The sequence below is a fragment of the Lonchura striata genome, chromosome 9 (genome assembly GCF_046129695.1).
Source record: "Lonchura striata isolate bLonStr1 chromosome 9, bLonStr1.mat, whole genome shotgun sequence".
Lineage (NCBI taxonomy): Eukaryota > Metazoa > Chordata > Aves > Passeriformes > Estrildidae > Lonchura > Lonchura striata.
Genome location: NC_134611.1, coordinates 10,046,249 through 10,067,353, shown reverse-complemented (window position 1 = coordinate 10,067,353; position 21,105 = coordinate 10,046,249). Strand labels below are relative to the sequence as shown.

The window sequence follows — 21,105 nt, the reverse complement described above, 5'->3', positions numbered from 1 at the left end:
ATCACACACCTCAAGAACCAGTCCTACCCCTGAGAAGGTAGGACACTGATGGCTTCAGCTTTAGTGTTGGAGTAGTAACTCCTTACTGGTAGATAATGTGGCTCGTAAATAGCATTAATTGGAAACATTGGCATGTTTGGGATTCTATTTAATGGGGCAATGGCCTGTTGTACTCTGCACAGGCAGCCTCGTGTTTGGGATGAGCTGTGGGATCATGTGCTCAGGGCTCCCTCTGGACCAGTTTCAGTCTGGAGCAATGGAGTTGTCTCATTCTGCCTGGGTGAATGTGGCTGGGCTGCTGTTTGAACCTGGATCTGGCCCCTCCCAGGAGAGTAATGCACGGCTGGGCTGGGCTGGGCTGGTTCCAGCCCGGCTGTCTGAACATACGATCTGGAAGCAGTTTTGTTGGTACGAGGGATTCCAGGTACCTGATCAGCTTGTGCCTGCTCATCATCTCTCCAGGCTCCTCAGCCCACTGCAATCCAGTAAGTTCTGCAGGCAGGAGACACTTTCTCCAGCAGGTCCCACAGCCTGTTAACCTTTGGCTGGGAAGGTGTGGAAAACTGCAGGCAAATAACTCCTGATACAGCTGAACTTTCCATTAGAGCCTGAGCCACAGACTTCTTTATAGGCATGTCCTTGCACTCCTGTACTTAACCCTCCTTGGTAGTTACTTAAAATAGACTGCAGAAAAGCACCCTTAATGTGAAATAAATATTCAAACAGCATTAGTGTGCAATAGCACTGCACTCTGGAGGAACAAAAAGGTTATGCTTTGTCTTTTGGTGGAATGAATAGCTGTTAACCTGAGTATGGTTTGGATACATACATCAGAAACATATGAATTCAATGAAATTCCATTTCTGGAATGATCAGAACTTTAAAGGAGCAAGTTGAAAGATTTTACATCAAGTCAGAGTCAGAAGAAAAAGAAAAAAAATGTAATGGTCACATTTATTTTTGTTTTCATTTGTGTGTTCCATTCTCTGTGCTTCTATTGCAGTGAACTATAGTAGTACTACTTGTACATGTGAATGTGAATCTTCTCATGTGCATTTACAAGGTGTTTTACAAAAGCCTTTTATCCAAATTGCCAAATTGTTGGCTTTTTATTTTTTCCACTTCTGTAATCCAGGAGCTTTTTTCCTCATTCAAAATGGAAATGTTCATCCTCAAATTTGCTTCTAGTTACTTTTGTGTAAAGTTACTTATGAATTCTGTAATTTACAATATATTATCTGGACTTGTCATCCAAATATTCTTTTCACATAGTTTTGCTTAAATAAATGATTGTCTGATATCAGTAAATGGCCACTTTTTTTTTTTTTTAAAGGAAAATATGAATTAAATAACAATGTGCCAAATTTGCCATTTTGGATCAATTTGACCAATGGCTTGACAAATTATTTATTTTTTCCCCTCAGTATTCTTGGATTTGTGACTCCACTCATGTTTCAGTGTTTTCTCTTATGGGAATAACTTATATATGTACATTACTGAAACATTGTAGGTTTTCAGTGTGTTGTTGGCTTAACTGAAATATTTAGCAGACAAGTCTCAAACTGGCTCATTCCTGCCTTCTGTTGGTGCAGGAGCTGTAAAGTTGTTCCATGAGCTGGATTCCAGATGAAAAATAGCTTTGTGCTGGTTTATTTTTTCAGCTGAATTTGTTCTGTTGTTTGTTTTGTGCATGTCAGTGTAGAAAAGTGTGTGTTGACATTATGCTGGGAAGAGGACATGAACACAAAGAAATGATCAAGAAGGAAGGGGGAGTTGAATGCAATTTGCTTTTTGTTTGTGTTTTCTGGCAGAAGTGCTGTCTTAAATACACATCAGCTATAGCCTTGATAACCCTTGGGAATCTTGTAGAAATAATCCAGTGAACCATTCAAGTTTGAAAATCTGATTTAAATTCTAGCTTTAAGTGTACACTTTAAATAAATATTTAAATTGTATAATAAACTGAAAGCAGAACTGGCATAATTGTGCAAACAGTGCTAAAAACAGTACCAGAGGAAGGTCAGTTCCTTTAAGTATTTTAAAACTTCATGGATACTTGACATTTGGTGGTATTGAAAGCAGAACTATTCAAAATGTCACAGGCTTAAAGAGCTGCCTTGCACCGTGAATGAGGGCTGCCAGAAAAAATTGTTGTGTATGACAGCTCCATATTGTGTGTTCCTGAAACCAAACTGGGGAGCTCCCATCATCTTAATGGTTTTTGCACCAGTGAATGCCTGAAGAATGGATTTAAGTGCTGTTCTTTTGTTCATCATTCCATCAAACTACTTTTAAAACATTTGCTGGTTGACTGCTTTCAGGAGCAAGAGCTGTGTGAAATCAGTTGTTGGGAAAAGTAATTGTGGCAGTATGAAAGTATCTTTCCCCTCATGTTTTTCAAGACTACAACTAGTTAGCGACTTTAATACTGGTTGTATTGAAGAGCTGCTTGTGGGTTGTACAACCCAGCTATTGAGGAGAGGGACTCAAATTTTGGAGCAGTTTTATGAATCTTTGGTGGTGAACTGAAAGCCAACTCTGTTGACTTGATTTCAAACTATGCCTCCAAAGCTGCAGTCATGGCTCAATGGCCCCATGGTAGAGACTTTCAGTTAAATACTTCTTTCAAACAGAGTTTCTCAATCAGCAGCTGTGTGCAAAAATCCCAAGAAAACAAGAAAAAAACACATCTGCTTTTGCACAGACATTCCCTCCGAGGTCTCTGTTTTTCATTCTCTTATGAAATTACACTTTTTCCTTATAATAACTTGATTGTCATGAAAACAACTGCCCTGAAACATGCCCTAAAAACAACTCAGTGAGTCCATTAAAATCAGACAAAACTGTAAGCGAACTTGCAATAATAAAAATAATTCTGAATTTATGGTCACGGGATAAAAGATATTGTTGATTATTATACAATGCTAAATTGAATTTTGTACATAGTTTAAACTTTGTATCACAGGTTTCCATGCACTGAATAAACTGTTAACAGATTATAATTGAAGTAGTTGACTTTTCTTTAGTAGTTAGGTTACAACTACAGTAATTTTAGTCCCTATCTATACATTTTTGGGAATAGGCTGAACAGAGGGTTCCAGGACTGTGCTGTACCTTTTATACCTTGATCCAGTTAAGGCCTCGCATGTATTAATTTCTCATAGGATTCTCTAAAGCAGTGTAATGCTTTTCTGTGCCAGGACCTCTAAAATGTTGCCTTACCTATTTCATATGTGGTATCCATTGGGGTTAGATGAGCCCCAGTGGCACCTCAGCTATTGCTGCAGTGTTTTATCTCCTGTTTTATGACTGCACCCACAAAAGTACCAGCTTCAGCTGCACAAACAACAGGGCTGTGAGATGCTGTCCCTGAGCTTAGGGAGCTTTTCCTCTGAGACTGGCATGTGCCTTACAAGGAAGGGGGGCATGGTGGGGCTTGGAAAAGCCTGTAAAGTCTTGAAATTGTTGAGGTCTGTTTCTGCTTAAAAAATGAGTGTTGCCTTAGGATTTGATTAAAAAAATGACTGCTATGAAAAGTGATCCAAATTTAAGCTTCTCTTGTAGATAAATTGCAAAGATTACTGTTTATAGATACAGCTTGTTCCAGGTTCTTCATCCTTAACAGGAAATAAATGTCCCAAGTGGTTTTGCTCATCTGTGTACTTAAGTTAGGGATTTCCATGACAGCACTGAGTCAGAAATGCACTTTTTCAAGTTCTGTCCTTCTGTGCAAGCAGAACTCGTGCCTGAGAACTTTTGGAGGCGAAGAGCAGCTGGGCTTTATTTGAAACCTTAAACTTTGCACGCAACAGCTAAAAGTCAAATGAAATAGTAGTACTTCTAAAGATGAAAGAAGGCTGGGGATCTTTGGGGCTTGGGTTAGGATTCTAATTTTGTTTCGTTTTCTTTAAATAGGACAAATAATTATTTTAATTTCTGTTAAGAAGTTGTAGGTTGTCTGAAATGCCTCGTGTCAGATCAGTTCTGTATGTGATCAACTTCACAATGTGGATGTAAAAGAGAAACCAATAAAGGCCACATCTTTTTGGGAGATACCTAAATTCCCCTTGCAGTAATACTTTATAGCCTTATTAATTTTTACAAGTTTTTATTTGAGTTTCATTTGAGATTTATCACATATTGCTGTCTGCTTATAACCCGTTCAAGTTCTTTATCATCACAATCAGTACAGTGTGTATTGAAAGCTTATGGAAAATGTAATTTTGTCTGGTTATAAAACTGAGCACTGAAAAAGATAGCTGCATATTAAAATTTTAAATATAAAAGGAAAGTAAAATGTGGAGTATTTTTATTAGCCATTTAGAGATGTCTTTCTGCTGTGTGAGTTTTTGTTCAGTGAAATGGAACCATTCCTCAAAAAAGTTATGGGATGACTGTATTTTTAGCAGGATATATTGGATAACCTAATTTCAGCTAAAGAAAAATAAAGAGAAGCTGAACGTATTTGAATTGTATTTTTATAAAATCTTAGCTGGGGAGGGGGCAAAGTGTAAAATGCCAGCTGAACTGTGTTTTAAAGTACTGTCCTGCAGCAGCAGTGGAAGGTTTGCTGTCTGCCAGTGAGAGAATCCAGCACTGTGTGTGACAACTGCCTGCTCTGGACCTCAGGGAATTCAGATACTGGACTGATGGGTGCTTTACTGCACTTAGGTAGGATGAATTCAATTTAGTGCTTTCTTATAATTGGTATTAAACAAGTAAAGCTCTGTCAGAAGATGGTGAAATTATGGGTATACAGGCCCACACTCTGATCTGTTACTTATCTTGTGATTATTTTTGCAGACTAAGAACATTATAAAGCTTAAACTTAATTTCCATTCCATTAAAATGTGGTGGACAAGAAAAAGGGAGGCTTTTACTCTATGTTTTGCAGCTGAGTTAGTCAGTGGAAATGGGGGTTGGGATTCTGCTCTCCCTTGCACTGGGATGAGCCCTGAAATTCCTGCATGTCACTAAGGGGTCTAAACCCTTCCAAACCCAGTCTCTTCTGCTGCCTTGGCTTTTTTCCTGCTCTGGTTCTGTGCCTGTACCCAGCACAGGGAGCTGGGAGGGCTTTGGCTCCTGGGCTCTGGGTCAGACCTGGCTGGGTCCCTGTAGTGTTGCAGTCTCAGTCCAGATATTTTCTTTCCTGCTTAGGTTATGCCAATATTTCTTCCAGAAACCACCAGAGGGAGTGGTAAGCTCTCAGAAGTGTCCTCCCATTTTAGGAGAACTCTCAAGGCAGTGAATATAAAAAATAAAAGTGTACTCTGGTGAACTATGTCCCAGATAGACACAATTTCTCATAGAAAATTGTTGGAGAAACTTTGTAACTAGATTCTCTCTTGGGTTTGAGGTTAAAGAAAAAGAAACCAAAACAAACCAATGTTCCAAAAAGTCTTCCCTATGTACTTGTCTGAAAAGAAATTACCTATCTGTAGAATACATTATGGAGGCGCTGCTGGTCTTTACTACCATTTCACTTTGACCAGCTAACATGTACTGATGTGAAAACAAGTAAATTAATAGTGATGGCTTCTAACACTCAGAAGACAGCTCTGATAAATTGGAGCCTGAATTGAATGAGAGGTCAGCTAAAACATTATTTGAAGCCCCAAGTGCTGTACTTGTACATTATCTCTAGTGAACAGGACTTGCTAGGACTGCTTCATTCTAGGAGCTAGAACTGCTTCATTCTTTCCTCCTAGCTATATCAAAAACATGTGGCAGGTAAAGAATAATTTGTTACTCTTAAGACTGATACTTCTTATCCTGTCTTTTTTTTTCCATTAATGTCAGCAAGTTTTTATTGTCTAAGTGCTTCAGTGAAAATAGGCCTGGTGAAAAGAACATCAATATATTGTCTTGATGGAATTATTGATACACTGCTGAAAGAAGAGGGTATTTCAGAAGATGACAGCAATAGAATCTGATCATGAGACACCAGTGAGTTGTTGTTTTCCTGACCTGAAAGAATTTAGTTTGAATATTTGGGTGGCAAGAGAGAAGGGGTTTTACTAGACAGGATTACCTTTCAGATAAGGCTTCAATAGCAAGTAATTTATAATTTTAAAAACAGGAAGTTTGTGTGTGGGTAGTCAAAAAACAGCCCTTACCAGAAAGCTGAGTATCCAGGATGACATAAATATTTTCTTTTTCACCTGAAATAGTTTGTGTGTGCTACTTGGGCTTGCACTATTGTCCAACAGCAATGGTTACTGTCAGCTTTGCCTGTGACAGTGGTGGGAAGAGCTGAAAGCTCAAGTATCACTATTTCAAACTGAGTTGACTGTTTAGAATTCCCTACTTGTGTTGGAGGGGGTGGGTTTGAAGCTTTTTTTCAGTGCTTCAAACAGGTAATAAAGAAGAGATTGAATAATTTTGCAAGGTAGGTTAATGTGCAAGTTTGAGCACTGATTATGGACATAAAAATTTTGTTTTCAGATCTAGCAGCTTAAATGGCTACAAAGGTTAACTTTTTGAACTGTAATAATGACAGCAGGCTGTACTAGCTAGGAAGTAGATGTACAGACAAATCTAAACATGAATTTGATATCTGCCTAAAAGGGGTATAAATCAGAGGAAGTGTCTGACAGATATATAATTTAATTTGTGCAATTTTGCCTGCACAGCTAGATTTTGTTTCATGGACACTTTGCTGAGAATAGGAGAGAAAGGAGGAAGATGTGAATCAGCATACTGCTGATTTTTAATATTTCTCAAGTCCTTTCTTCTTCCTTTTTTTTTTACTTTCTATAAAGGCAAGGCCTGCATTTTATAAGTATTTCTTGAAGTTACTTAGGAAACTTCTTGAAGTGGGATATTGTATTCTTGTTTTTTGAAGGATTCATTTTCCATACCATGGTGGTGGGAACTAACCTGTTTTGTAACAGAAACTGCATCTTGTTTGATCAGTCACTAAAACATGATGCAAAAATTGCTTTGTTCTTTCTCTGTTGGTTTGAATAACTTTCTTACTGTGTGTCTGTTAACCCACTGATTGTTTTTTTTTTTCTTTTTCAGTCAAAAGACAAAATGATGAGAGGCTCACGCCGAGGGTGTGTTAGACTCAGGGTAAGTGTTGTTTTATTCACTACTCAATGACTTACTGAATGTCATTGAATGACTTAATGACTGTATAGTATGTCCTAATGGAGAGAGCTGCAAGGAGACTTTTGAGGTTTGGGCTCTATTCCTGACTTTGCAAAATGCTGAAATTGTGGAAGTATTTAAAGAAAGAAAATGTTAGAGGTCAAGTGATATGCTGGGCTAATTACATTCTATAGTTTCTATATGGTATAAAAATATTATACATTTTATGTGATATATTAGAAGGCATTCTGTGGCAAAGTAAGATGGGATAGTAGTAGGACACTGTGAAAAATTTGTTGTTTGCAGTTCTCATTTCTCTGTGTGTGGAGGTCCATGTGTATATACACAGATATATATGTGTATATATTGTAGAAGTCATTGTGAAACTGCTTCCTTCTGTCCTGATTTGTTTTTCTTCTCTGTGTCCTCCATCCTGCCAGTTTGGACACTCCTTAGGCCTAGGCTTGAGCTTAGTGAAACACAGGAAGACTCAAAAAAGAAGGGAGAGCACTGCTGGCAGATTTTGAAATATGCTTGGAGGGGGATATATATATTGGGGAAAGAGAAGCAGAAGATGCAGAGTGGGAAAGCTGAGCATTACCTGTGCGAGGCACTCTGCTGCTGCTGTAGCTGGAAATGGAAATACTAAAGGGAGGTGAGAGTGATGTGATGTCTTTGCACATGTCCAGTTTCTACCTCGTGGTAATGCTTGTACCAAAGCTGTTTTTTCTTGCACAAGTCCTTTTCCTATATTTTTCCCATTTCTCTTAGAGTTTTTGGTTCTAGCATGCAGCAGTCTTGTAAAGAGCTGGAACAAGTGAGGAGTGAGGAGAAAGATGGGTATGAATGGAAGCATTTTGAAAGTTGAAGTAAGAGAAGTATAGAGAAGGGTATCTGGTCTTACAGTGTGATGAGTGTTGAAGGAAAACTGTGCATTTTCCAGTTACTCCTTCCTTCTGTTGTTAGGCTTTTCTAGTCTTTCTGTGGGTACCAGCAGCCTTCTGAGACTCAGAGAATCCCCATTAACTTGGATTCCAGATGACTTTGGACTTTGCACTTTGCCTTGCTTGATGTATTGATATCTTAATTTAGAATTTCTTTAAGGGAAATATATGCTGAAACCAATGTCTAGAACATGATTCCCAAAGATTCATGAGGAAGGTTTTTGCATTGTGCAGAAAAATTCAGTCCAAAAAGCCATGCCTGCTTTAATAGTGCTGTGAGCCTGTCACTGTGGAGGTTGGCCTCAGCCTGCCAGTTTAGGAAATATTAAAAGTGAACAATCTGTTCAATATTGCCTGGTCCATCTCTATATGTATTTAACATAAACCAGACACTTTCTCTTCTTTCATCAGTCACTCTTCCACCACAAATTGTTCTTTGGAGTTTTCTAAAAACTGATGGACTCCCCCAGCCTTTCTCTGAATATGTGTGGTTTGCTTGTTTGGGATTTTTTCTTGTGAGGAAGGAAGGAATCTTCCTTTTTTCTGCTTTTGTAGAGCAGCTCCCCTGGCAGATGACAGTGATACTGCTAGATGAACAGATGGGCTTTTGCAGTCTGAAATTCTATCAGAGAGCTTTTCTGTTTAGAGTAATTGTTGATTTGTAACTGTAGGTGTGAGCATAAACAAACATGTAACTTAAGCAATTTGGCTAATATATTTCCTTTTCTCTTGAATGGATTATGAAAAGCTTGTTCCTCATCTTTTTGCTCCTAATGCACATTTCATAGCCCTGAAGTTTCATCTTCAAATTCTTTTGCTGTCTTAATGTACTTAGGAAAGTGTAGTCATAAAGCATTCTGTGTCATCTGCATTATGCTTTTGTCCTACTAAAGTTTTATGGAATATCCATAAACTTTCCCACTCTTATTTAATTTTATTTGTTAATATGTATTACCTGCATGACAGAGGAAGCATTCTCTGTGCTTCTGGCTCAGACCCTTTGCCCAAGTGTTGCAATGACACAGGTTTGTGCTGAGTTCACAGGCCCAGGAGACTCTCTCTGCTCCCACACTTAGGATGGGGAAGGACTCAGCTGTCGGAGTCTGTGTTTATGTGAGTTTTACCTATGTCCTCTGGGGAGAATATCTTGGTCATGGTGAGCTGAGGATCAGTCTCTTCTTCCAGGTAATAAGTGACAGGATGAAATGGCCTCAAGTTGAAGCAGGGGAGATTTGGGTTGGATATTAAGGGAAATTCCTTCACTGAAAGAATGGCCAGCCACTGGAACAAGCTGCCCAGGGAAGTGGTGGAGTCACAGTCCCTGGAGGTGTTCAAAAGATGTGTGGATGTGGCACTTGCTGAGGTAATTCAGTGATGAACACAGTGGTGCTGGGTTAACTATTGGACTGGATAATCTTGGAGCTCCTTTCCAACCACAGTGACTCTATGGTACAGCTGCTGAGGAGAAGGATATTGTACAACTTGCACTGACCTTCTGATTTACTGCATAGCAAAATATGTTCTTGAAGTGCCAGATATTTATTAGTGGTATATTTAAAAGAAATCTCGTGGTTGTTGTGTCCTGGTACTAAAAGTGTTCAGAATTATACTGGCTTGGATACACTTTTCAGGTGCCTCCTTTATAGTGATCACAGAGCTGTCCATGGAAAGCCTATATGGAAGATACTCTTGGAGAAGCTAAGTGGCACATTTTATCAGTGGAGGTGAATAAAAAAATCAGTTCAGTGCTATCCTTTCCTGCCAAGCTGCCTTGGATTACAGATGGTTGGTGCTGCTCTTACGTAGGACTGCTGTTGTGCTGGTCCCAGCCGTGCATGACCTGGTCCCACAGGCCATAAATCCCACATAGGGACTGTGAGGAACCTGAGTGGGTACCACTGACTCAGCTCCCTCTGCCCCCAAGTCTGACCCAAACCATCCTTAGGTTTTGGGCAGCCTGGTGTGACCCTGACCCCCAGCCCTGCAGCTGCTGTGGGGTGCTTGGCTGAGTGAAGGAAGCCCTGGTTGGAAATGACTCAGGGCTCCTGGTAGTGCTGTTACTCTTTGTGTACTCTGAGAGTAAGGGCAGGATTTACCCTGTAAATATGTGCACGTTCCAGGGATGTCTGTCTGTTTTGTGGGTGGGGGAAGGATGCAATAGATCCTGGTGCTGTACCTCCTTGGAGAAGGAGAAAGAAACTGAGTAAATACACTGGTGATTTTTGAGCTAAATATTACAATTTACTGGAGTTGGCAGGGACTTGGAATTGTCCCTTTTTTTTTTTTTTTTTTTTTTTTTTTGTGTCTTCTCCTGGGTGAAACTGTTATATTATAAGTGTTGGAGGGGGCAGGAATGAAAATGTGGATAGATTTGTAAGTAGTTAAGCACAGATGGTGTTTAATGTATTTGCATTTTCTTGTAATAATTCATGAAGAATTAGAAGACAAAGGTAGTTGCTTCTGATATATCCTGATTATTTACTGTTAATATTTGCTTAGGGACTGAAAATTAGATCATGCAGTGTACCAGTGACATGACATGATGGGCCAAATTAATTCTGCTAGAATGATTTATTTTTTATTACAGGCTGGTAGATAAAATCAGGTCAAGAGCTTCTTTTTGTAGAGTACTTATGAATTATTATTTTTATACACAGAAAATGCATATAAAATATTAATTCTTACTCTTCTTTAAAATATAAACATAGAACATAGTAGGGAGCTGCTGCAGCATAAAGCCACGTCCATTATAAAAACAAAAGATGCATATTATTATCCAGATAATAGCTTTACAAACACTCACTGTTTTTTTCTGCAGCTAAAAATTTATTGTTTTAAAGAACTGACTGCATCCTATGACTGAACAGAGAATCTGTCTGCTCTTTACTGTATTCAGTTTGCTTCTAATTTGTCAAAGCTTTTTAAATTCCAGTGGTGTAGTGATAGAGTGTCTGCTGCTGATGTCACTGCTTGCCTTATCAGGATTTTGTTCTTTGTTTCACAGGGAGCTGTGATTGGTATAGACGATGAGGACGACAGCACCTTCACAATAACTGTTGATCAGAAAACCTTCCATTTTCAGGGTGAGCTGAAAGAAGAGATTGTTTTTTCTTATAATAGATTCCACTTGTATTTGATGGATTATTTTAAATGTTTGGCAACAGAACAGCATGAATGAGCACACTGAGAACATTCTGGATCCAGGGGTGCTGCAGGTTAGGCAGGGATTTACATCTGCAGTGGATACATATGTGCTAGAAAGAGACTGTAGCTCTGGCAGAATTTGGAGATGAATAATGTAAAGAATAAATCACTCAAGGGGAGAAAGTAATGTGCTTCTGATTATGGGTTTCGCTTACAAAACGTTTCTGATCTTCATTATCAAGATACAATGATGCATTTCTTTATGAAGAGAATCAAGACTGGTCTGAAGGTTGCAATTTGTATCCAAATAGAACTTAATGCTCAATTATGAGGAGACTAGAGGCAACGTTTGGCTTTACGGTGGAGCTTTGCTTCAAGATTTTCCAGCTTGCATTCATTTCATCTACATTTCTGTGTCTTGTCTGCCAGTCACCATTTCTCTGCTATTATCCTTTTATTCACATTTCCTAGCACCAATGCCATCTGCCACTGCTATGTTTCGTCATTGCATGCTATGGCTCACCGGTAGAAAGGGTAAGGCTCTATATAATTGCTATGTACTCCTTAAATTATTTTGTCTGCAGCAGTGAGACAAAATACTGTGCTCATATTGAATAGAGAACTTCCTTTTTCTGAATGTTAAAATCCTAGGGAAGTGTGATGAAAATATTTTGCAACTAACATTTGTTAGTCCTTTTGCTTTTCCTATAAAATGCAGTGACTAATTAATTGCTTTGTATAGAGCTGGCAACTGTAAATACTCAAGAGGCACACTTGCATTTAAGCAGTCATTTTCATTTATGTTAACTGAAATAATTCTATAACTTACATTGTACTGTACATATTTTTAAATCAATGATTTGCTAATGGGAATTATCATCAATACTGTTGCTTTTGTGAGACTATTTCTAATTATAAATATTAATTGTACATCATATTGTCACTGGCTTCTGTATTCCTTGTGCTGTAGTTTTTCCTAAATGCTGCTGCTGTCCCCTGGCTTTTCACTGTATTAAGCCTTATAAATATATCTTCACAGTGCTGAACTCACAGTAATACTTAAATCTACTGTTCCCAAGGATAATTGTTAAAATGCAAGCTAATTGCTAGTGCAGTAATGGAATGCTGTACTACGGCAGTCTTTCAGTACTACAAAGCTAAATACTGCTGAATATTTGAGAACTTGATACAGGTAAATCTAGAAATCTCTAATCTTTAGTTACTAAGATAGACCTTCTTAAATAAGTCTTGTTTTCAGTGATTTCTTATGTATTGTATTCTCCTTTGGGTAGCCAGATGTCTTAAGAAAACTGATAGTCTTTGACATAAGTAATGTTCTACTCTAAGTAATATTGATAATTTTTGAACATCATGTTGTCACATCTTGTGCTTTATAATTTCTCTTTCTCTGCATATCATATTAGGCCAAGATTTATGTATCCTCCTTTAGTGTACAGATAAGATATTGTACACTATTTTCTGTATTATGCTTTTTCTATTAGCATATTATGAAGATAACATCCCTGATACCCAGGAAATTATAATGACACAAGCACAGTATTAATACACATGAATTTAATGCAAATGTGTAAAGACAGGTAAGATATGAGTCCTGTGATATTTCAGTATTAAAAAAAGGTCTGTGGAACTGTAGTAGTTCTTACAGCCACTGTAAATGCATTCTCACCTCATGCAACCTCTGTCATATTTATGTTAAATTTTTGTACATTATATTAAATTAATTCAGTATCACACAGGTTTTAACTTAGGCAAAATGTAAGTCACTTTCAGTCATAAATGGCAAGTGGTTAATAATGTAAATATTACAAAATGTATGCAGAGATTACATAGTATATGTAGGGCAGATTCTGAGAATAATCCAAGAAAACATACAAAATTCTTAACAATTTCTTCCTAATTTTTGATACCTGATTAAGACAGAGCTTTTGTTCTGCAAGATAGCCATAGCTATAAATTCATTCACCCTTTATAAAAGAAGTCTTGGACTAGAGAAGACTGCAGGAATGGCAGCTTACAGTCCATTCCTTCTTGCTGCCTTCCTGCTTACTCAAGAACAGACAGGGATCCAAACAAGCTGGAGCCTCCTTGCTGGGGAAAAACCAGAACTTTAAAAATCCAAGCTTTCAGACATCTCCTGACCTACGCTGGGGTCCCACCTGCAGTTTCTCTTGCAGACTCTCCATTCACTCAGACTTCAAGTACTGATTGGTGCCTCAGTGACATTTTGCTGACAGCCAGTGACAGAATTTGAATTAGTGAAAAATGAAAGAAAAACTTCATTCTGGGTTAATTAATTATTTCTTAATGTCAGTTGCTTGAAGTTGCACATCTGACTATGAAGGGCAAGTAAGTAATTTAAAACTGTCTGACCAACTTCTTACGTGGAAGTTGATTCCATATGTGTGTAACTGAATTTCTGAAGTGCCAAAGCTCCAGCATCTCCCACTAAGATTTTCCTGTCACTGGATTTTGGCAACTTCTGAGTCTTTCTCAGAAGAAAAATTCACGTTTTGTTTCTACCTGTGTCAATCTCCCTCTTTTTTGTTCTCAGCTGTGCTTCCTAGTGGCCATCCCTGTATTGAACATCAGTAAAAGTTAAAAAGTTTTCATTACAAAGATATTGTAGGTTTTGAAAGGTAACTGGTACATCCGAAATGGGATCCACATAATTAATAACTGGGTATAAAGGACAGAAGTTAACTGAATAAATATGGATAATAAAACAAACAGCATGTTTTGTTTTTACTGTCAGCTTGGCTTCAGCTCTGCCAGAGTGCCCAGCAGATTTTTTCCCTGTATTTTATTGTTATGAACAGGAATATTGATGCTTGTTCATACTGGAGGAGGAAGGGAGGTAGAATGACCTCAAAAAATTCAAAATAGATATGAAAGTAATGTATTTTATCTCCTGGTTTGTCCTTGTTTTGTCATGCTGAATATCCAGTTTCATGGCTTGCTTGTAAGGCTTCTGAATTAGGTAGATCTTACAGTATTCCCTCATGAGTTTTTTCAGATTAGATGCAAAAATCCATTCAAGTTGCTGTGAGGCATTTGGGATAATACTTTTAGTTTAATTTACCTTCCTGTCAGGAAGCTTTTTCTTGGTAATATATTTTTCCTTGCTGCAGTACATGTCCCTGTTCTAAATGTTCTATAACTTTCAAACACTGTGGGGGTTGGGTTTCTTTTTCTTTTAACATCTTTATATCATCACCAAGCTTTAAGCTCTTTCCATTTGGAAATTCACTTCTTCAATCTTTTATATTACTTAGCTCTTTCTCCTCACTGGGATGCTTGTGACTTAAATTCAAGAGTGGGAACATGATGTTCAAGAAATTCTGGCAAGGGTATTGTTACATTTCTTCTTAATATTTGATTTTCTGTCTAACCTGAAGCAATAATAGCTTCTATCTGGACTGAAATACTTCGCTAAATGCACATTGTATGCAGAAAAAAAGAATTAGTTTTTTTAAAAAATCAGATTTTTAAACTCCTACCTGAAAATTCAGCTCTTATTCTTACAGCCTGCAGTACAGGTCCTTGGAAGGCAAATCAATTTTGTCTCCACTGTTTTGTGTAATAAAGGATGGAAAGATTGGAAGCAGTCCAGTGCATTGATCTGAGATGATTTTGCTTTAGCTTTTGTCTTTCTTTCCCTATTCCTGCCACAAAAATATCTGAGAAATGAAGCATGAATGTTGCTGTGTAACTCATTCTCTTACTGCATGAAAACTGTCAGCTGATAAAGGTAGATTTCTCCTTTTTCCCCATCCTTTCCCAGTTATGTAGCTTGATTTGTGTCTGCTCACCATCCCAGCTGAGGAAAAAGGGAGACATGCCTTGCAAGAGGTTGCCATAATGTAAAAGCAAGGATTTTTTGTTAATGTAGGAGGCATTATTATTGAGGATATGCTGGGGTCCACAAAGCCTTGGTGCTGAGCAGTATCAGAATGTGAGATTTTAAGTATTTGTACTTCATATCAAAATTAATTATATTGGTTTTATACCTGTGTTTCAACATTACTTGCAGAAATAGTTAATATTTATAGTCTTCTAGAAATCTTTGACATTGTCCACCAAATAGATGACAGGAAGCTGACTGCTCTTGTGGTAGAAAGAGGCACTTAAGGCTATCACGTTACCTGATTTAAATAATGATTGTTAAATTGCAGCCTTTAAAAATGAAAAGTTTAAGATCTTTTTTAATTTGATATTGAAAAGTGGCTAGAGAGAGATTTTGATGTGAATTCTTGGTGTATGCTGGTTTCTTCAGTGATGTCTGTAAGTGCTGTGACAACATTGTTTGTCCTAAGTTAGTATTTTTCTGGGTCTTGTAGGCTTCTGGTGGTGCTGAAACAGTGAATTCCTCAATGCTCAACTGTGATTTTATGCAGAGGAGGATGAGCAGCTGTGATCAGAGTAAAGCTGAGCTTCTTGTCATCCTCCCTTACCAGGTCTGGGCTGCACAAAGTTCTAGGCTGCATCTCATCCTCCCCTGATTGGCATAACCTAAGAAATTCCTCTGTGAGTCAGAGCTAGGTTTAGCTTTGCAGTGATTTTTCTGTCTTCCCTTTTTTCCTTCTGCCTCCTTTTTGCTATTGATGTATTGTACTGGTATTTTGAGTGGTTGGGACATGTGACCAGAGTGCAGGGAATGGTGCAGGGTTGTGCTTTTCCTGTTTCATGCAGGTCCTTCTTGCACCAGCAGCATCCTGTGTTGTAATTGTTTTCTAATCACCCCATGGTTATGCCATTTTTAATGGGACTTCCTGTACTCAATTGTTATGGTCATATACAAGCAATTTTTTTGTTTTCTGTTTTTTGTTTCTGGTTTTCTCTTTTTAAGGTTGAAGCTGCAGATTTCAAAATATGTGTTAAACTTGAGAGTAGGAAAGAAATAATACTATTAAACAGTTTCTGTGTGATGTGTTGATTTGGTGGGTTTTTTTCTTCCTCTGGAAGAAATTGTTACTTTTGGCATCAATATGAATCTCTTATCTCAACTGTATATGTGATACGTGGCAAGTATTTTGGAAGGGGAAAAATGTCCAGAAAAGGTCTCATATAAGGAGGGGAAAGATACTGGGTAGTTCAACACTCTTCCTTCTCTTTTAACAAGAAATTCCAAATAGCAATAACCTTGAATTTGACCTGTTAAATTGACAACAATTTTATTGGCTAAGAAAATGGTTATATTTTTGTTCTTCTATTTTGATTTTTTTCAGTTTAAGCCAAAATATGGTTTCTACCTTAAACGAGTAGTTTCAGAGCTTTATCAGTGGGATCTGCAATGGAAAAAATCCTTTACTGTGAGGGTGGTGATGCCCTGGCACAGGTTCCCCAGGGAAGCTGTGGCTGCCCCATCTCTGGAAGTGTCCAAGGTCATGTTGGACCAGGCTCTGAGCAACCTGGGATAGTGAAAAGTGTCCTTGCCTATGGCAGGTTGTTGGAATGAGATGATCTTTAAGGTCTCTTCCAAACCAAACAATTCTGTGATTCTATGATTATTTTAAATGCAAGCATACCCTAAAATGCATTTCCACAGAATATACCATAGGAAGTATTGCTTAGTGTTGCTATTATTAATATTTAAGTATTATTTTCTAGTGAAAAACCATATACTTGCCAATTTGTCTCACACTCAGAAATGTTTAATTACAAAATTACATATTACATGTGGATATCCAGAAAGAATTAATGGCAACTTGATCATGGGTTTCCTGTGTCATACAAGTCTCCACCCAAAGCCATGTTTCTGGGCTGATTATAAAGCTTACAAAAAAGGCTTTTGAGCTTAGGTAGCAATAAAAGAACAGTTTAGTTGATTTCTCAAGATCACAGATTCATCTTACAAACACATTGTACTCAGGAGACCTTTTGATGCCTTTTGTTTGGGCATGACTTTGTGTCTTGTGACTGCACAGGAGTTTCCTGTAGGGACAGGGAGCTCAGGCTGGTCAGACACCTGCAGAACAAAAGGAGGATTGATTTATGTGTATGGGTGGAGAATGGCTTTAGGAGGAGGGACAATAATCACTGGGACAACTCCAAGACTATGATATAGAGGAAATAATGTTCAAGCTACTGCCAGATGTAGGAACTGCATGTGTTGAAGGGTATTTGTCAGCAGTGGAAGTACAGTGTTTTGCCAGGATTGGGTGATACCCTGCTTCATCTTGCATGTTTTTCTATGGTTTGAAAGGCCTTCAGTGATTTTAAATAGCAATTTATTTAGCTATGGAACAGTCCTGTGATGCATGACTTTTCCACCTTATTGAGCACTACTGGTAAAATCCCTCTCCATTGAGACTGGTGGCAGAAATGCTATCGATCTCAGTGTAGCCAGGATTTCATCTCTATTATCTGGTGATTTGTGTGTAAAGATACTACATTAGTTCTGCACTTGGCTGAGAAAATACAGGAATTTTGCATACAAATCAGTGGAAGTTCTGTCAGAATAAAGGCTGCATAATTGACTCTATTGACTCTGTGGGTGTAATAGACTCTTCTTGCTGAGTTCTGCCTGTAAGTAGGTCACAGTGAGTGAAAATAAAATATGCATTTCTTCTTGTGACAGTATAGTGTTTTTATAAGTAATCTAGTAATTTTTTTTCACTAATTCTTCAGGTTTTTCATTCATCCTAATGCCCATGTAGATGCACATAAACAAAAAAATAAGCACCAGTATGCAGATTCTGAGGTGATATATTTTGTGTGTATTCTGTCTTCCAAGTACTGCTGTGCATGACCTAGAAATGCTGGTGGTAAATGCTGTATTGTGGAGCAGAGTTGTTAAACTTGTTTATATCTAATCTTTAGATGCTACCAAGCTTAGGCTGGAAAAAGTAATCTGTTTTATGCTGTACTTTAACATTTGGTATATGTTATATAAGCACATATAATCTCTCCACAGCAAAGTAAATATTATAGGAACTCTAAATTAGAAAATTTATTCTCTATTTGGAAAATTAATAGAGGCTGAGAGCATCTAATGTAGTTGCATTTCATTTGATTTCTTATGCTTGTAGAACAGAACTTTTTAAAATCCCAGACATATCTGATTTAGCAGTTTGGAAAGTTCAGAGATAAAGGACAATTTCATAAAACACAAGGGAATTTTAAACCACATTTTGTTTTGAAATTACAGAAATTCTTCAGGAGAAGTAGTAATTCTTGTATTTAGTACTTTTTTTTCATTCTATAATTTTCTCTTTCATCGATAATTGCTTTCCTTTCTTTGGACCTCCTCTAGGAAAGAGTTCAGATTTATTTTTTTTAATATAAGATTGATGTGAAAATATCTTAGGAATAAGCTTAGCCAGACATATCACCAAAAATGCACATTTAAAAATATCATATTAAAACTCATTTTAATGAATGACATACTTTTCTAGTGTGTTTCTCTGAAATAGTAATTTATAGGACTGTGATCATGTTAAGTACTCTGTGGTTGTCTTAGATATGCCTGAGATGTCACAGTAAATTATACAGGTGTCTTTCACAGGATACACCATAGAAACAGAGGAGTGAGGGATTAGGCATATGGGAACAAACTGTAATCTAGCTCATAAATATTAATTCTACTAAGAAAAAAAAGTAAAAATATCTTAACTGACATAATCATAATAAATTGCAATGTTTCAGCTATTAATGCACACAGCAGTGATTATGTAGATCTGTGTGGATTTAGTTTCTTTCACGTGCAAGTGTTCACTGTTAAATTGCAGTAAAAACTGAATTAGAATTCTAGCACTTAAAATAAGAGAAAAACACAGGCACTGTTAGTGCCCTCTCAACTGCAGATGTAGCATGGCTATTTTTGTGGATATTTAAATGCTCTAGCACAATTTGAATTTCCGCTAACCAGGTATCACTTGCATTAACCCCTCAGACTAAGAACCACCTTTATAAGTGTCAGGTATTTCTCATGTCCAGGTGTCCTTCAGTGTATCTAGTTGTTTTTTTGTAATACTGCTATTCTAAAATCAGCCTGGGGAAAAACTTGTTTATCTCTCTTGCCCTTCTTCTCTTTTTAGAAGTTTTGTGCCAGGAAGCACCAGATAATACTCCTCTATTTTTGTATAAGCACACCAGTGTAATTCCCTGGACTAGATAAGAATTGCCTTATCCCAAGTGTTTTGTCAGGAACAAATTCTGGAGTAGCTTTCACATAGGAATTGAGGAGGGGATTAACTTTAAAATGGAGCCTGATCAAATAATGGAAAAAGTGGAGTGATTTCAGGGTACTTGAGGCAAGGACTAATGAGCAGGGTGTTCTTGTCCCTACCTGCTGAGGAAAACATTGCAGGTACAGAGTGGATATTAGATGGTGTGCATCACAACCTTCTTAGGTGCAAAGGTATTTTCTTTGATCAAAGTTGCCTTCCTTAAATGAAAAACAGCCTGGATATTTAGCTTTCCCTACAGATGGGTAGATAATGATCTCTGACCATTGTGTGTAGATTTTTCCCATAAATTCTTTCTGAGTGTGTCGACTAATCTCTTTTTTGAATGTTCCCATTGATTTTTTTTTTTTTTTTTGCATCAGTGATCTTTTGGCAGCAGCTCAGTTCTAAATTGCTTTTACCATTAGGGAGCTTTTACTTGCACCTAATCTCACAGCAGCCATTTTGATTAGATTTAATATATTTTTCTTGCATCTTGCTTTACTAAAAACTGCATCCTGCTGGTTTTCTCCGTGGTTTTCTGAAGAGTCTATGGAGGAGAGCCAGAAGGATCTGCTATTGATGATAGATGGTCTGAAATTAAACCAGTGTCCTGAACAGAGAGTGCTTAAAAGGTTTTGATGCTGTTTCCATGCAGTAAGCAGTCTTATGGCAGTGTTCCTGGATTTATCATACCCAAGACTTTCTCTAAGTAGCAGGATTGATGAGATTCATGTGTGCTCCCTAAGGATTGATCATGTTATGCCAGAAGATTGCAATGTCTAATACATGAGGAAAAAACCAGCTTTTTCCCTCTCTGCTGAGCCCTGGTAAAGATAGCTGTAAAGAGGTCATCAGAGAAGCAGAAGTTTAAAAAATTTAGTTTATTAATGAGCATGGGAAAGTCAGTTTCATTTTGGAACTGTATGGATTAGTTGGTTTCTAGGTCTTCCCTGCTGCTGTAAGGCCTCTCTGTTCTGGTGAGGTTTCAGATACAAGTCAGAATGTGATAACCTTTGTCAATGGGCTACTGTATATTAAGATCAGTATTTAACTAATACTGTGACCTCTTTTTGCTGGCAGTATGGAAGATCACAGGAATCCTGCTGCAACACAAGGATTAATTCACTGGTCTGCAGCTTAATTGTTTCCTTTTTAGTTTAAATAACCGTGGGGAAAAAACCTTCAACATAGGATGTTTGTATCCCATGAATTACTTAATAGCTCCTCAGTGACTTGTACCCCAGTTCCCCAGTAAGATATTTGTTGGGATTAGGAGATGGTGATTAAAAAAACACCACAGAAAAACAGAAAACAAGCCTGAGAAACCTTACCATATGTTAAAATAATGCTAACCACTGTTCTTTTGGATATACCTTTGAAAATTTAAAGCACTGAGACATTTCAAATACTGATAGATTAATGACATGGGTAACTATATATGTATAATGGTGACTGGAAGAATAGTATAGTAAGAATAAACTATAAACTATAATAGTATAGGAAGAATAAACTTGATTGATATGTCTGGCAGGACTAGGCCAAGGAGCCTGGTTTTGGTAAGCAGAACCAAAGAAACTAATAAGCATTGAAATTGTTTCTAGTTGACTAGTTCAGTGATTGAAATTAGTGTTAAGGTGTAATGCTGTGCAAAAAGAACAGTATGCATGTGTGTGCAGAATGTGAAAAGAAGATCTGTAATTTGCATGTTGCAAAGTGAATTTAGTGTAATGCAGTCA

General features: G+C 37.6%; 1 protein-coding gene across 3 annotated transcripts in view; it reads left to right on the top strand.

Annotated features, from left to right (window-relative positions):
* The window catches only part of OSBPL9 (oxysterol binding protein like 9), a 57,531-nt gene that overhangs the window by 1,960 nt on the left and 34,466 nt on the right, over window positions 1–21,105 (top strand). For all 3 annotated transcript variants that reach the window (XR_013340438.1, XM_021529323.3, XM_021529315.3), the window contains exons 2-3: window positions 7,024–7,074; window positions 11,041–11,119. Coding sequence is in view for 2 of the 3 variants with exons in the window: in XM_021529323.3 (XP_021384998.1) it covers window positions 7,024–7,074; window positions 11,041–11,119 (130 nt within the window). In the remaining variant the exon portion in view is untranslated. The remainder of the gene's footprint in view (window positions 1–7,023; window positions 7,075–11,040; window positions 11,120–21,105) is intronic.